This window comes from Erigeron canadensis, chromosome 8, assembly GCF_010389155.1.
Source record: "Erigeron canadensis isolate Cc75 chromosome 8, C_canadensis_v1, whole genome shotgun sequence".
Classification (NCBI taxonomy): domain Eukaryota; kingdom Viridiplantae; phylum Streptophyta; class Magnoliopsida; order Asterales; family Asteraceae; genus Erigeron; species Erigeron canadensis.
In genome coordinates, this window is record NC_057768.1 from 27,658,072 (window position 1) to 27,673,483 (window position 15,412).

Here is a 15,412-nt window from a genome sequence, read left to right on the forward strand (position 1 = left end):
AAACAATCCTGATCTCATTTATTTATGATTAAATATATGTATTCAAACAATATGTAATATCATATAGCATAGTAATTCTATAATATATATATATATATATATATATATATATAAACACTCCGGTGAGAACATTTTTAAAAAAATAAGACCGGTGAGAACACTTAAAAACATCATTTTGATGCATTAAAAGTCCATAAAACTAACATAATGCATAACTAATTATCATTATTTAAGTGTTTAACAACACATTGATCCTTCAAAATCGAAAAAATCGCGTTTTTTGTTTTATGTATCCATCTTGGATGCATATTATCAAAATGATGCATCCAACACAAAACGTGATTTTTTTCGATTTTGACGGATCCATGTGTTGTTAAACACTTAAATAATGATAATTAGTTATGCACTATGTCAGTTTTATGGACTTTTAATACATCAAAATATAATTTTTAAGTATTCTCATTTTAAGTTGGTTCTCATTTGATTTTCACCATATATATATATATACACGTCGTTACACCATAATCATTAACCGACCATATTGAATATTTAATTTGGGCACGTAATTTGGAGGAATTGAACAAGTGTTTAAGTTGGTAATGCACACATGCAATATCATTCTTTTCTATTATTTTTTACTTTTAATCGGTCATATTTTAGCACTAAATTTTCAAAAATATGTTTAAATTATATATAAATATTGCCACCAATGAATGGCTTTTTTATTTAATCATAACCATCCGATCAAGAAGATTTTTAATCACAACTCTTAAAATTACCCATTTAAAACGTAAGGTTAGTTACTCATCTAATTTGCACATGGGTTAAAGTTGGAAGATAAACAACAAACACTCCTATTTTTCAGCCTATCTAATTAACAGGGAGTATTTGTGAGTCAATATATCTTTATCTCTCTTTCGTTATATGTGTGACTATATATAGTGGTTGTTTAGTCTTGCGGATCCTCATTCATTTTTGTTTGAGTAAAACCAATAAACAATCGGGAGCGGTGGCTGTTAATTAAGATTAAAAAGGGAAGAAAGATAATGGTTGTAGTTTCTGGCAGTTGCGGGGTTGATGGTCATCGGACGCGATGGTGGTTCTTGGTCACCGGCGACAATGGTGGTTGAGAGATAAAGTAATGGATCTGAGTGGATATGCCTGTGTTATCACTTATCACTGAAGATCTTCTTTATAAGAGAACAAACAAATGGTAGTTGAGAAATCTTTTATGCAGAGAAAAACATATCAAACCAAAAAAGGTCATGGTTTTTTACTTTTATATTTCTGGGTTATACATGTTGGAGATATATTTACGTTTAGTTGGAACATGGAAGAAAGTTTATACTTATCATTGATGAAATTTTCTTCATATTTGTTGAGGGTGAAACACTTTTTCTTGCCATCAATAGATATCATCATTCTAATAGCGTATCTAAGCAGAAGATGATGAGATATATACATTCTTTTTTAAAGATAAATTTCACTTAAAAGTTGCTGTCACGGTATGATAGCGGCGTGAGAAGCTTTTTTGTGTGTGTATTTTGATACAAATCATGATAAAAGTCTATTTCAATGTCTTTGTGTTCGTGTTTGTGTGGATCTTCACCAATACACAACTTTTATTTTTGTTTGCTATCATTCTTATTATTATTATTATTAACATATTGTATATTTTATAAGACATATATGTGAAACGTTATTTAATTTACAAATGAAGTATGTGTTTAGTTTTGAATTGATGTTATATATATAAACTTGAATCTATGTAATGCTATTTAGCTATTTGTGTTGATATGGTTTATTTTCAGTTTGATAATCAAAGTATGGATTATAGAAAGTACTCCATAGCTTGAGTTGTGAGTTATAAAAATAAGTCTATTAAGTGTAACCCGAACTACGTACGGGTATTGTGCTAGTTACCAAATTAGTCACAATAATTATTTTTTTCTTTTTATCGAATTTCTAATTTAGACACCTAAAAAGCTATAGTTAACATGTAATAAAATATAATATCTCTTGTATAAATAAAGTAAGATTGTGATGACATAAAAAAATCTTATTTGACATCATTAGACTTTTTCTTGTTAATTATTTATTTTTTATATAATTAATTTATGACATCATCTTTTGAATTTAAACTTTTAGTCCCTTCATTTGAAAGTTTTTAAATCTTTTAAGCCTAATGCAAAATAAACCTAATGTATAATAACATTGCTTACTTGCCTTTAAAATAGACATTTTTACTTACGGTTTTTTTTATGTTTCATTATGATAATAAACATGTATTTACGAAACTTGTTTAGAAATACCCGGGTTTAACCCGGGATAATTAACTAGTAACAAATAAGCTACCATTAAAATTTTTTTTACACAATTATACAATATTTAATTACAACTCCATAAGTATGATACTTCACAACCCAAAATGTCTATACTTTTTTTTTTTTTTTTGCTTTTAGATCTTAATCCAAAAATGTATTTGTATACAATCTCCTATACATGTAACAACCAAAACTTGCAAATAAATTCATAGTTCCAACAAACTTTGCAACCAAAATACGTATTCATGTATCTATTACAAAATCTGTGCGAAGCGCAGACTTAAAATCCTTATTGCTAACATTATCTAATTAAGTACTTTTTTTTTTTGAAAAGTAAACTTTTATTCATATAAACCCCGGATCTAATGAAGTATTTCATACTTATTTTTGTAAGTAAACCCCTAATTCAAATAGTATATAAATCGCTTCTAGAACCAACTAGACTGGTCTGGACTCATAAATAAATTTTGGTACTAAGAACATTGATTCTAACTACTACTAAAAAACCTGGCTTTTTGGACCTAGTCTATATTCGATCCTTGTACCTCACAACTTGGCAATTTGTATTGAATTTTTTATTTCAACTTGTTAGAGTTAGAGATGTCATGCACAAGGCGCCTTTCTTCGAGCAGCTGCTTTGTTTTTTCAAGGACACCAAAGAAAATGGAGCCTCCTATGCCTATCCACAGGACCCTTGGCCCCATCCCCTGCATTACGCAATCAAAACAAAATGATAACTGTCTCTACATCCAACAGACAAGTCTGAAATACGAGATCAGATTTCATGTTGTACATGGATAGAATATCCTTTTATCAACATTCCCAACTTAAAAATAAGCATCACAGTTTAAAATCGTTTATATGTACACTTGTATAGGAAGATCATACCTTTAGAAATGCAGAAGGTCCTTCCTCCTTTAAAATAGTGCTTACACAGTGGGAGATACTTTTGTACTGGTTAGCCGATCCCTGCGAAATATCAATACACCAAATGAGAGACGACTCGTTGATGTATTGAATGAACTTGCAAGAGATATGAGGGGAGGAACGAATAAAAATAAAAAGGGGCATTATCAGGATAAGGTAATTTACTAGAATAATAGAAATGGACCGCATGTATGGGTAAATTTAGTGACTGTACCTGAGTCATCAACCTAGTCTTTATTACATCTAGAGGTGTTGTAGCCGCTCCTGTAATTGCACCTGCACCACAAAGCAGATGGCTAAGAGATCTTAGTAGCGGTTTCCGAGAAATGGGCACATACAAATGCGTTGAACAGACAATACAGACACTTCAAAGGATTGGTTTAAAACAGCTAGTTACCCGCAAAAGCACCAAGCACAGCATTCTCAGGGTCACTTAGATTCCTTTTTGCCTGTAAAAAGAAATATTATATATATATATATATAAGCTATATATATATATAAGCAGTTTCATTTTTGAGCTTCTGATTTCAAAAATAAAAATATATTGTAACAAACAAGATTGCATCAAAACTCAAAAAAAGGTGTTTGGGATTCCATTTTAGGGGAGAGATGACTGACATTTACAAAATGCAAATAATTATAGTATAATATTCAGCGGACCATCTGAATAAAAGAGATTATTAAAAGGAAACATGAATTTGAAGAATCAGGTTAAAAACTGCCTTATGAAACGCTGTCTTGCAAAAGAAAAATCGGTCCTGCAAACACAATCATGAACACCCCCTAAGTCCTTCCCATCCACTCATGAAATAGAACATCATGCAAGACGCGACTGTCTAGTCAGCTATATACAGGACTATAACCAATAAACATTGAAATACATAACAGATGCTTATTGTATAGCATTCAGATGTTTACAACAAAAAAGAGACCAAACTTAGCTTACCACTAGTTTATACCCTATTCGGAGCTGCTCATATATGCAAAACTGGAGAGCATCAAAAGGCAAGTCTCGCAACAAAAAGGAACTATACCCCTGCAATTATTAGACAAGAGTCATGGATGCATAAAACGAGCAAAGGCTCCCAAACATCTCGTTGAACAGAACAAGCCACAATACTTGAGAGTATACCATATACAAGATTGTATGACCTTTCAGAACCGGCCTTGTAAATTATGATACCATCAACTAGGTGAGACAATCTCGGCTTGCTTACTCATACTCGGGTTGATTACTATTGTGCTTTATGTCAAACAGGTCAACTAATGATTAAAAGAGTTAGCAAAAAAAAAAATGGGTTAAAAATTACCCAAAGTCCCTTTTTTTATACAGCCTCATAAGTCATTAATTAAAGGACCTAGATTCTTATTGTAATAATGTTGTTTCTGTAATTATGATTCATGAACTAATCATATATAAACATTTTAACGACATACAAATGATTTTGCGGGCAAACCCAGCCTAACCTAGAACATTTTGCTCAAGTACAGAATATAACCCGTTGCCAAACCCACTCTTCTTGCCACATCTACTATAAAGCACAAGTCAATCATTATTCCTGATATCAGGTGCTCAATCTATTTGTTTCTAAACCGACATACCGCAAAAAGACCTCTAAAGCCCTCTTTAGCAATGATAAGGCGAACAGCATCAGGAGCAGAAGCAAAATGTCCGGTCTGCATCCTTTGCTTAACAACCTGCATTCGATGTGGTAAGCATAGAGCAATACAGAAAAAATAAAAAAGACGAGGATATGATTAAATACCTCTGTTGGTACACGTATTATAGAAGAAGCAGCCCCCCCAACAGCACCTGCAGTCTACATTAAAGCAGTTCAATACACAAGAGATAGAACCATATATATACAACATGACTGTACGAGATTTAGAGGTTTGGGTGATAGTTATACTTAAAAAGACCAGTGCTCTAAATATAAGAGAGATAAAGCATAGAGCATACAAGCTCATGATGCATGCACTCATGTAGCACAGGATAGAAAAATAGGCGCAAAGAGAATTCAAAATAACACACCAACTGAGCAGACAAAAAAAACTCACCAGGTAAGCCAAGGAACTAAAATTCTCAGGAAAGCTCTTGAGTAATTTTTGCTTCGTAGGTTCATATACACCAACAAAAATGGCCGAGGCACTGAAAGGTTCAATTAAACTAATAAATATCCTCCCGCAAACAAGAAATAGTAAAAGGTAAAAGTTTCAGACCATGCCACAACCCTTTTACCAAATGTTGGGGTGGTCTAAAAAAAGAAACTAAACAAACTATAGAAATACAAATAAATAACAATTCTAGCATCCATTCAGAATAATAGCTGGAACCTACGGTAAGACGCCTGCGAGATTTCCGGCCAAACCAGAGTACAAACCCTTCAAGATAATTTTTCCTCCACCACGAACTGTCTACCACGAAACCATGGTAATTCACAGGTTAGAGAAGTTATCATACTGGTCAGATTAAAGTAACCAAAAGATAGGTATATACCGCATCATGCGATATAGAAAGAATAGGACAATGGGATTTAAAATACTTATATATAAAATGGGACAAAGGGTATAAAATGAGCAAGCACACAAGCACTTATGCCTTATAGCATAATAGAAGCTTTATCTAATTATATGTAAAAGAAATTAGGTTAACCACATATCGATATATCGTTCAAATCAATCTTAAATAATTTCAGATATAACATTCTACCTGCTTGAAGCCGTGTTTTGATTGTGTCAAGTGGATATAAAGCAGATTCCACTACAACTCCAGCAGTAGCTCCAGCAACAGCACCCTCTGCAAAAATGAACATATACTTTAACAATCATACGTAGCTAAACATGGTTTTACTATTATTCAGGAGGATTTATCATATTTGTTTCCAAAATATCACACTTCAGGCATGTAAACAAATCATGATTAAATTTGAGGAGTACCATGAAAGGCCGCAAAAATCATCTAGTTCAACTGAGCGATATGTCATCTAGCACTATGTAAAACTTACTCTACTGCACTCATTTTTAAGCGACAACTTTTGTGGGCCGGAAAAAATATCACCAAATTCCTATATGATATTTATCCGGGACAGTGATAAAAAAAAAAAAAAAAAAACCATAATTCCTATTTACACATTTCTTTTACACATGATAACAACGGAACGGGTCAACGACACAAAGGAAAACCCAGCATGATGGTGATAGATGATACAACATACCTATCAAAAGTCGAACAAAATCAAAAGGGTTGTCTTCTTTTCTCCTGATCGATACAGACATCTTTGGCGCATCTTTTGTAACCAACAATTCATGTTTTAATGCATCTGCAATAAAAAAAAAAAAACTTATAAAACAGACTAACAAATCAAAAGTTATAAGCGTGTTCAACAAAAAATCTGATAGGAGCTTATAAAAGCTTAAATTTATCGTCTTTTATAAAAACTCGAGGACATAAACTTCGTTTGGGTTACTAAATATTAGCTCCTAGACCATAAGCTACTCAAAGTGAAAATATTAAACATCACCAGTATATTACACTAACATCGATTACCGCCACCTCAGCAACCGCCGAACAGCATCACCCCGCCCCCAGCCAGGATTTTAAAAATCTTAAAATTACCACATTGCGCGTGAGCTATTTTTATTTAAAACAAAACTAGAAGCTTCTAACTACCCCCTCTGACTATCGGTTCTAGCTAATTTCGATATAGGGGCGCTGTATAATTGTGATTCTAACTCATGGGCAGCACTTATATTAGTAGAATTATTTTTAGTATTAACATTTATTGGAGTGTGGCGAAATTAACTCTAATATAAGTTTACAAATTTATATAGATATAGAAGAAAATAAATAAATAAATAAATAATAGAGAAATAGAGATATACCTGATGAATCTATATTAGGATTCACAGACATTGTTGCTTTACCGGTAAATAGGAAGGGGTTTTGCCGCTGGTGAATCTTCTATGTTTATATAGGAAAGAGGTTTTGCCCAATTTTTCATTTCATAACAGCTTTTATAAAAGAAATCGATATCGTCATTTAGATAAAGTTGAAGGGATAAAATAAAACATGCTACAAACACTGTGCATCAAAAAGTGATAATTATGTAGTATAAACGAGCATGGTACCCGCGCGATACGGCGGCTATGACTTTAATTGCGATGTGGTGGCGTCGATGGATGGTGGTGGTGTCGGTGTCAAGTGGTGTATGTAATTGATACAAATATATTTGATTTTTAGGGATAGTGAACATCTTTTAAAAAATTATGGAATGATTGTGTAAGTTAATTAATTAATGGTAAAATGGTAATTTTGTATGTCCCAAAATTGTAAACTTTTCAATATATGACTATAATTTTTATATAGTAGTATAGAAGTATAGATTATGGGGAAATGTTAGGTAAACATTCAGTATTTTTATGGAAGTGTAGCCTAATTGATTTTGAGGTCAAAATGAAGCTTGGGTGCGTTTTGGGTCGAATTTGAGTAGATCTATAATGGTCGTTAGTTCTATGGACTTTTTCTAACAACAGATCATAAACAAGGTAAACAAATCAGAACCAAAATTCGTTAGTTTTTAACTCCCGTTAGTTACAGTCCAGATTCAAGATAAATTAATCATAACCAAGAGTCATTAGTTTTTAACGCCCGTTAGTTATTATTCATAACTAAGATGAACTATTCATATCCATAAGTAAAGTCTTGATTTGTAAACATGCTATGTACATTGATAGGTTGTGGATGGGAGGCGATTGAACGTTTATAACTCATTCTTAACTTGTTATTGCTTGGCAAAGGTGAGTTTGTAGCCTCTACTGTTTGCATGCTTTAGGGGTAGAAAGATACTCGCTATGTGCTAATGGGTTATGCCGTAGAATATTGTTGAACGTATAAGATTGTTGTATCCTATGCTAGGAGGATCTTTTCCCATGTGACACTTGATTGTTTGGTTGTAACGTCGTACATGGTATATATATTATTTTGTGATTTGGGATAGTTGTGCCTATATGGAAGACGGTAATGCCTTTGAAGGTTATAGATATGGTGGGAAGGCTGCAGGTGACCCTATATATAAGCATCTATGACCCCACAAAAGTAATAATCGTATGAAGTGTATGTATTGGACGCATGATTATTGTGATTCTTTGGCGTAGTTCTCTTAGCGATTATTTGATGCTTGGGTGCATTTCCTATCGTGATTATTGGTTGTTGGGTTGTATACCTATTTAAATACTAGAAATGCTAGTCTCAAGGGTACAATCTACTAGGAACATGTGAAGGTTTCCATGTTGTTTTCACTTGATGTACATTATTTATTGGTTTCGATTCTTGTGTGACCTTGATGATGATAGTTGTGGTATGGCGAACATTGTGGTTGTGGTCTTGACATTTGATATGTTATATGTTGTGTGACCCTTGTGATTTTGGTGTAGCTTTTGGATGAGATACTTGTGATATGTTATATGTTATTGGTTTCGGTTTGTTGTCCCTTGTATGGGATTTATTTGCTGTACTTTGACTTATATTTCACAAATTGTAGTCTTGTGTGGGCATCATGTAGCTTTCCTGTATAAATCCATTGGCAAATTTGTTTCAGTTGCATCTCACGTTTTCGCTACTGGTGGGGTGTTACATTAAATTAGACGGAAAATAAAAATTTAAAACTAGAAAGACTTTTTTTTTTTAATTTCATTTGTCACATAACTAAAAGCCATTATGTATACTTTGACTGCATTCATAAGATGAGGATTTGTAACTATTGAAAGTCTTTATTCATTATGGCTTAATAATTGATACAAATTATTAAAGCGATAATGCATTTTTTTATATGTACGGATAGAACATCATACGGTTCACCTAATACTTAATAGGAGAAAAAAACCCCTTAATAGTTCGTTCCAAGACACGATAACATTTTAAGGAAAAATCTTGCCTTTTTAGGCTTGAATATGGATCTTCTCAAATCGAAATCTTCATAAAAAAAAAACTTGTTACGAGTGAGCTATCAACCCATCCATGAGATAAATTGAACATGTTTGATAAGGTTTTTTACTACCATTATTCACTAAATATTGAAGGTTATATAAATTGAGAAATAACAATTATAGAGTACTGAAAATATATTTTTTTGTCACTAAATATTTATTTTCTTTGAAAGCGGTAAATTTTGTTTCTTACCTTATAAGCCAACAAGGGTTGTATTTGTGTGAGGGTATTTTGGACATTTCTTAAGTGTGACTTTCAACAATGGTGTGTTTTTTTGTGATGTAGTATAGATATATTTTAATTAGAGTTGTGATAAGGAAGAAATATGTTTTTGTATGAAATCCACAATTAACAATGGAAGATAATTCTGACATGTTGCAAATACATAAATACCTTCTGAAATATTCGACCTCTCATAAAACACACAGAAACAAACTCCGTCGCAAATCTATCGGAAAACGATTCCATAATTAAGCTCCGTCGGATAATCAATAATCACAATCGGGCGCCTCACAATCAGGAAAACGATTTGATAGTCACAATCCGTTGCTTAGCAATCCGGTGCCGCATAACAATTTTCAAACCTGATTGGAAAAACAATTTTGCCAGAAGTTGTTGCCATCAATCACACCGGTTCTAAATTCACTAGCATTATAATACTCCGTCGTTAATTATTCCAGCGTGTATTTTATATTAGTCGTCACAGTTATATTCATCGTTTAATCAATGGATGTAGAAGACAAAATTACTGAAGAAAAAATCAACAAACACGAAGAACCTACTGATATGTTAATTACGTGATCCTATATCTTGATGCTTAATATTCGAATCGGTTGTTGATCGTGTATTTGACTCATGTGGTAATTCATTCTATATCTAGATGTTGTATATTAATATCACTTGGTGATTGCACGTCATGTGTTGAGACTAATGATTTATGTTCGAATCCGTTGGTGATCGTGTATTTGAATCATATGGTGATTCATTCTATTTATTGATGTTTAATATTAGAATTGATCGGTGATTGTGTCGTTAATCATGTGGTAATAAATCCATATCTCGATGGTTTATATATGAATCACTTGGTGATTGTAATGTACGTTTTGGCAGTAACCAAGCACATTATTAATTTATGAACAAATAACCATGAGATAATTACAATTTAGTCAAAATTAGATGACACGTTGATTTTTTGTTGCCTTGCCACAGGTTCCGGTACGCATATCACACCAAAAAGGGTTTTCAAACAAAGAAAAGTCAAACACCAGGGGCACGTATTATTATTAACCAATTGTTGATGGAAAGTTAAAAATGATTGGATAGGTTTTTGAAACCATGGAAGATTGTGTCACACCCCACCTTAGGCGGAATCGTAGGATATGATAAAATGACATAGCATAACACATGTAATTTGTAATAGAGTTATACTAAATGAAATCCAAATAAATGTAATTCCCACAAGCGGGATAAGTCTAGGCAACACGCCTCAAATAGCAAAAGATGTAACAAATAGTAAATAGGGTTCAATGATTAAATGCAACTAGGAGTCCATGAAGGATCTCTTTATTGGTCTTCCTAAAGTCCATAAGCTCACTCTCCTTAAGCATTGTTATTACCTGAAAATGAATGCTCGAAAATGTCAACATAACGTTGGTGAGTTCGTAGGTTTAAAGTAATTCAAATGAGTTTGTTGTGCATGATATATAAAGTTTGGACAATAGTGTAAATATAAACATGTAGTTGCATGTATGCATACTGAATACTGATCAATGCCATCATAGTTATCCAACAACACAATCCCCATTACTCCTGCCAACAACTCAATCACATCCCTTGCCAACAACTCAATCACATCACTTGCCAACAACTCAATCACACATTGTTATGCCAACAAACTACCAGCTGGAGTATAAAGTTGGTTAATTGTTATCATTGTTATCCATTGTCATAAATTGTCTTCAATAGATATCGACAAACATCTATTGCATCATGAAATCAACGCAAGCAAACTAACATACACATTTCATAAGTACACGTATATGTCCAATAAAACAAACTAGTTTTTGCACAGCTAGTAAAGAAATAAAAATGTTTTGAGCATCATTTTCCCCCAAAGAAATAATATAAAAAGGGGCCACGAAACTCACCTCAACAAGCAAATAGTTATGCAAATCCAACAAGGTCGCTAGAATCTACACAACATATATATGAACAAGTTACAATTATGGACATGGTCAAAAACCGTCCATTGTAACCCGTATTTGATGAAATACACATATGGCTACTTTCAAAATATTCACAACTGATTTGTCTTATATTATTAAGTTACAAGTCACATCACTTAATATATAATATTTGTTTTAATGATTTAAGATTAAATTCTACAAGTTCATATTCACTGAAATTTTTGGTAACTTTATCTATTTTTTATTAGGATGAAACGACCAATTCAAGTTTTCAATCTTAACTACTGTTATCTTAGAGTGTTATAAACCTACATGAATTTTTACTTAATTTATTTCGCACGTTAACTAATTTTAAAAATTCCATAATCACAGACTAGTCAGAAAATTCACTGTTTGCGCGCAGAAAAGTTTTATAAAAGTTAAGGGCCTTCGAAGCTTCAAAAAAAAAATCCAAATTTTTACTGTACACTCTTAACATCTTAAAAATGTTTCTGGAAAAAAATAATCTTCCAGTTAATAAAATCGACCAAGATATGACTATTTGAAGTCGACCTAAATCTGTTCGGAAAACTCAGCTTTGCGCAGTTTTGTTATAAAATTCGTTTGACAACCTTAAACTTCATATTTTGACACGAAACCACTTCCACCAGAAAGTAGACTTCCTGAAATTAATTTTAGACACCAAAAAGGTGACTTAACCATCTCCCATGACCAAGATACGACCTTTCAAATTTAACAAACCGAATCTGTCCAGATTCTGAAATAACTCAAACTTACTGTTTTAAAGACTACTACAACTAATATACATATATAAACTTTCAAATCTTTCCTATTTAAATCTGTTATTATGATTTTCATGTCTTCATAATTTGATTTCTTAGATTATATTAAAGACTACACTAAAATTAATACGTAAACTTTTAATTAGTGTGATCAATACTTCAAGCTTTTGATTTAGCCTTAAGAGAAACTTTCATTAGTTATTATAAATTTTGTCATAATATATATGTTCATCAAATAGGCTACTTATAATAAAAGATCAATAAATAAAAAGATATAGTTATATATATGAAAAGAAAAGATAAGTATATTACCCCAAGATTGATAATCACTCCTTAGATACCTTAATAAAATAAAATATAATCTATATGGATTTTAACCATAATTTATATATAAGATCTTTTAAAAAAAACATAATGTAAAGTAAATTTTGACTCACCAAAATCCAAGAATTCCTTAAGATAGATTGTCTTGACAATTGAGTGATGAATAAAATTTTAGTTTTGAGATGGTGTGGTTGCTCAATCGAATGGCAACAGGAGAATAATCTTGTGATTTGGTTTGGCCGTAAGTTTTCAAGAGTGCAAGAAAAGGTTTTTATATTTTGATGTTAATTATGTAGAGTTTATCTACAATTAAGATTTATGGCTTTTTTTTTATTAACATAATATAAATTGAACTTGGATGGAATACCAAGTCCTTTCTCGACCGACTAAGCTAGGAGGATTAGTCCAACTCAAATTCAAATTTTAGTTTTCTTGTTAGACACATATCACTTATTTATTATATACTAACTAATCCTAATTATTTGTTTTGTAAGGTAATTTGGCTATTTCTTTAATTTACGTAATGATTTATTATCATCACTATCATAAATGAATTAAGATTAGGATGGGATGGTAAATCCCATTTGACCGTATGCTACTATACAGTAGGGAGATATTCGCCTTTGTGATGTATTATACATTTTAGTCTAGAAATGAATATGGCATATAACTATATGTCTAGATATCAACGAGAATAATCATAACTTTCGATGTTTAGGAAAATGGAGTAACTAATCCTAAACTATTGGAATTCAAGTAATAAAAGCCACGTATTGGAATAATCACCTTATTTTTACACTTGTTATACTATATAGGCACATTGACTAGTCAAAAAAATTTGAAATGTAAGTTGGAGACTATAATAAATTGTCGGTTTTGGTGACGGATGTCACAAATTGTCGGAAAAATATACAAGGATTATGCATCTGATTCAGGATTCGACGCTAGAAAGTCAAGTAAAACTGATGAACCAAGGCCAATGAATTTGGACACTTTAGAAAGCAAGGAAAAGATAGTTAGAAAATCAAACTTGTAGTGTACGGGTTGTAAAGTTATAGTCAGATTTGAGAAGATAACTGGAAGTTCAATATACAGACTTGCAAATTTCCAAACAATACACAACCGTGATATGCTAAAACCTTAATACAAGCATCTATCAGAGGAAGAGAGACAACTGAAATACGCGGATCAACTCCTTATATAGAACGCATCGATGGCAAATATTGGTCCAACAAAGGCACACCACTTCTACGGCAACAATAAAGGTTGCGAAGAAAATGTAAATGAAATGATTGTTGACTATAGAAATGGGAGACGCAATCTGAATGTTTTTTATCAGTAAAAGTGATTCTCATATGCTAGTAAACAAGATGGAAGAAAAGCAGAAACATGTTCTTGGTTTTTCTTTTTATTACTAAGTACTCGACAATACACTACACTCTACATTTTGAGTAGACAAAGTCGCAATGTGTAACTACAATGAAATTCATGATGTAATTACATCATGGAATTCATTATAATTACACTTCGTAACTTTGTCTACCCAGAAAGTAACGTGTAATATATTGCCACTTTGTAATAAAAAGAAAAACCAAGAACATATTGTCGCTTCTCTTTCGTTTTGTTGACTAGCATTTGGGAATCACTTTCACTCATGGAAACATTGAAATCGCGCCTCTAGTTTCTAGAGTCAACAATCGTTCCCTTTACATTTTTTCGCAACCCTTAATGTTACTATAGAGTTGGTGTCACTTTGTTTCACCGATATTTGCCATTGATGCGTTGTATATAAAGAGTTTCTCCACGTATATCAGTTGACTCTTTTTCTTTGATAGATGCTTGTATTAAGGTTTTAGCATATCGTGGTTGTGTATCATACGAAAATCTGCAAGTATGCATATTGAACTTCCAATTATCTTCTCAAATCTGACTTTAGCCATACAACCCGTACACTCCAAGTTTGATTTTCTAACCGTCTTTTATTTACTTTCTAACATGTTGGTTTTAATCAAAAACCACACCAAACCGATACATACAACATACCACTTAACGAATCTTTTCTCTAATGAGGTTCCAGTTACAATATTGAGGTGGACATGGTTGTTGTGGTGGAAATGGTTGCGGTAGAAATGGTGGCTATTGATAGTATCGGTATTCTTCTTTTGCAAGTTGGGGTCCATAACAAACCAAAAACTGATTTATTTCTAAGTTGGGGTCGATAACAACCCAAAAACTGATTTGTTTGCAAGTTGGGGTTGATAACAACCCAAAAACTCACTTTGGTGGTGGATATTGTTGATCCAAAAGCGGGAATATGAGAGGTGACGGTTGAGTTGTTTGAAGATTGAGATGGTGAGTCAGATGAACAAAATGGATCGAAAGGTTGGTTGTTCATGTTTAAGAAGTTAGAGATTGTTGGACGGAATTATATAATGTACATATAAATAAAAAGTTGCAGATTGTTAGGATGAAAATATAATGTTGAGTACTTAGGAAATAAATAGAATTGAATTCACTACTGTTCATTGTACTTTCAAGTTGTAGATGGTTAGGATAGGCATACATAGAAGGCAGATGAGAGAAAGCGCTCGATGAACGATGATTGAAGATTGCAGCATCTTTTTGATAAAGACAGCATTAGACCTGTACATTTTTGAAGCAGAATTCGGCCAGCGCGTCGACCTGGTAAGAGTGGGGAACCTCTCGCTGGTTTTTGGAATTTGACATCAGGAAGTGTTTTCACACCATCGACCGACATCGACTCATCTCCATCTTTAAGGAAGAGATCGGTGTTATCCTTTTGGAGCTGACGTAACAAACTACGCGATCCTCCCAACGAAGCCAACAGATTTCCGATCCGAATAAAAAAAATAAAAGGTAGTT

The 15,412-nt window shown here is 32.6% G+C and overlaps 1 protein-coding gene across 1 annotated transcript; it reads right to left on the reverse strand.

Moving 5' to 3' along the window:
• Positions 1-2,505: 2,505 nt before the first annotated feature.
• On the reverse strand, positions 2,506-7,242 carry LOC122578946 (S-adenosylmethionine carrier 1, chloroplastic/mitochondrial-like). Its single transcript, XM_043751004.1, has 12 exons — positions 7,134-7,242; positions 6,467-6,571; positions 5,962-6,048; positions 5,590-5,662; positions 5,310-5,400; positions 5,018-5,071; positions 4,854-4,949; positions 4,198-4,287; positions 3,649-3,700; positions 3,466-3,527; positions 3,213-3,293; positions 2,506-3,031 (listed from the first exon to the last, which is right to left on the reverse strand). The coding sequence occupies exons 1-12, from the start codon at positions 7,162-7,164 to the stop codon at positions 2,900-2,902; spliced, it is 954 nt and encodes a 317-aa protein (XP_043606939.1). The 5' UTR covers positions 7,165-7,242; the 3' UTR covers positions 2,506-2,899.
• Positions 7,243-15,412: the final 8,170 nt, after the last annotated feature.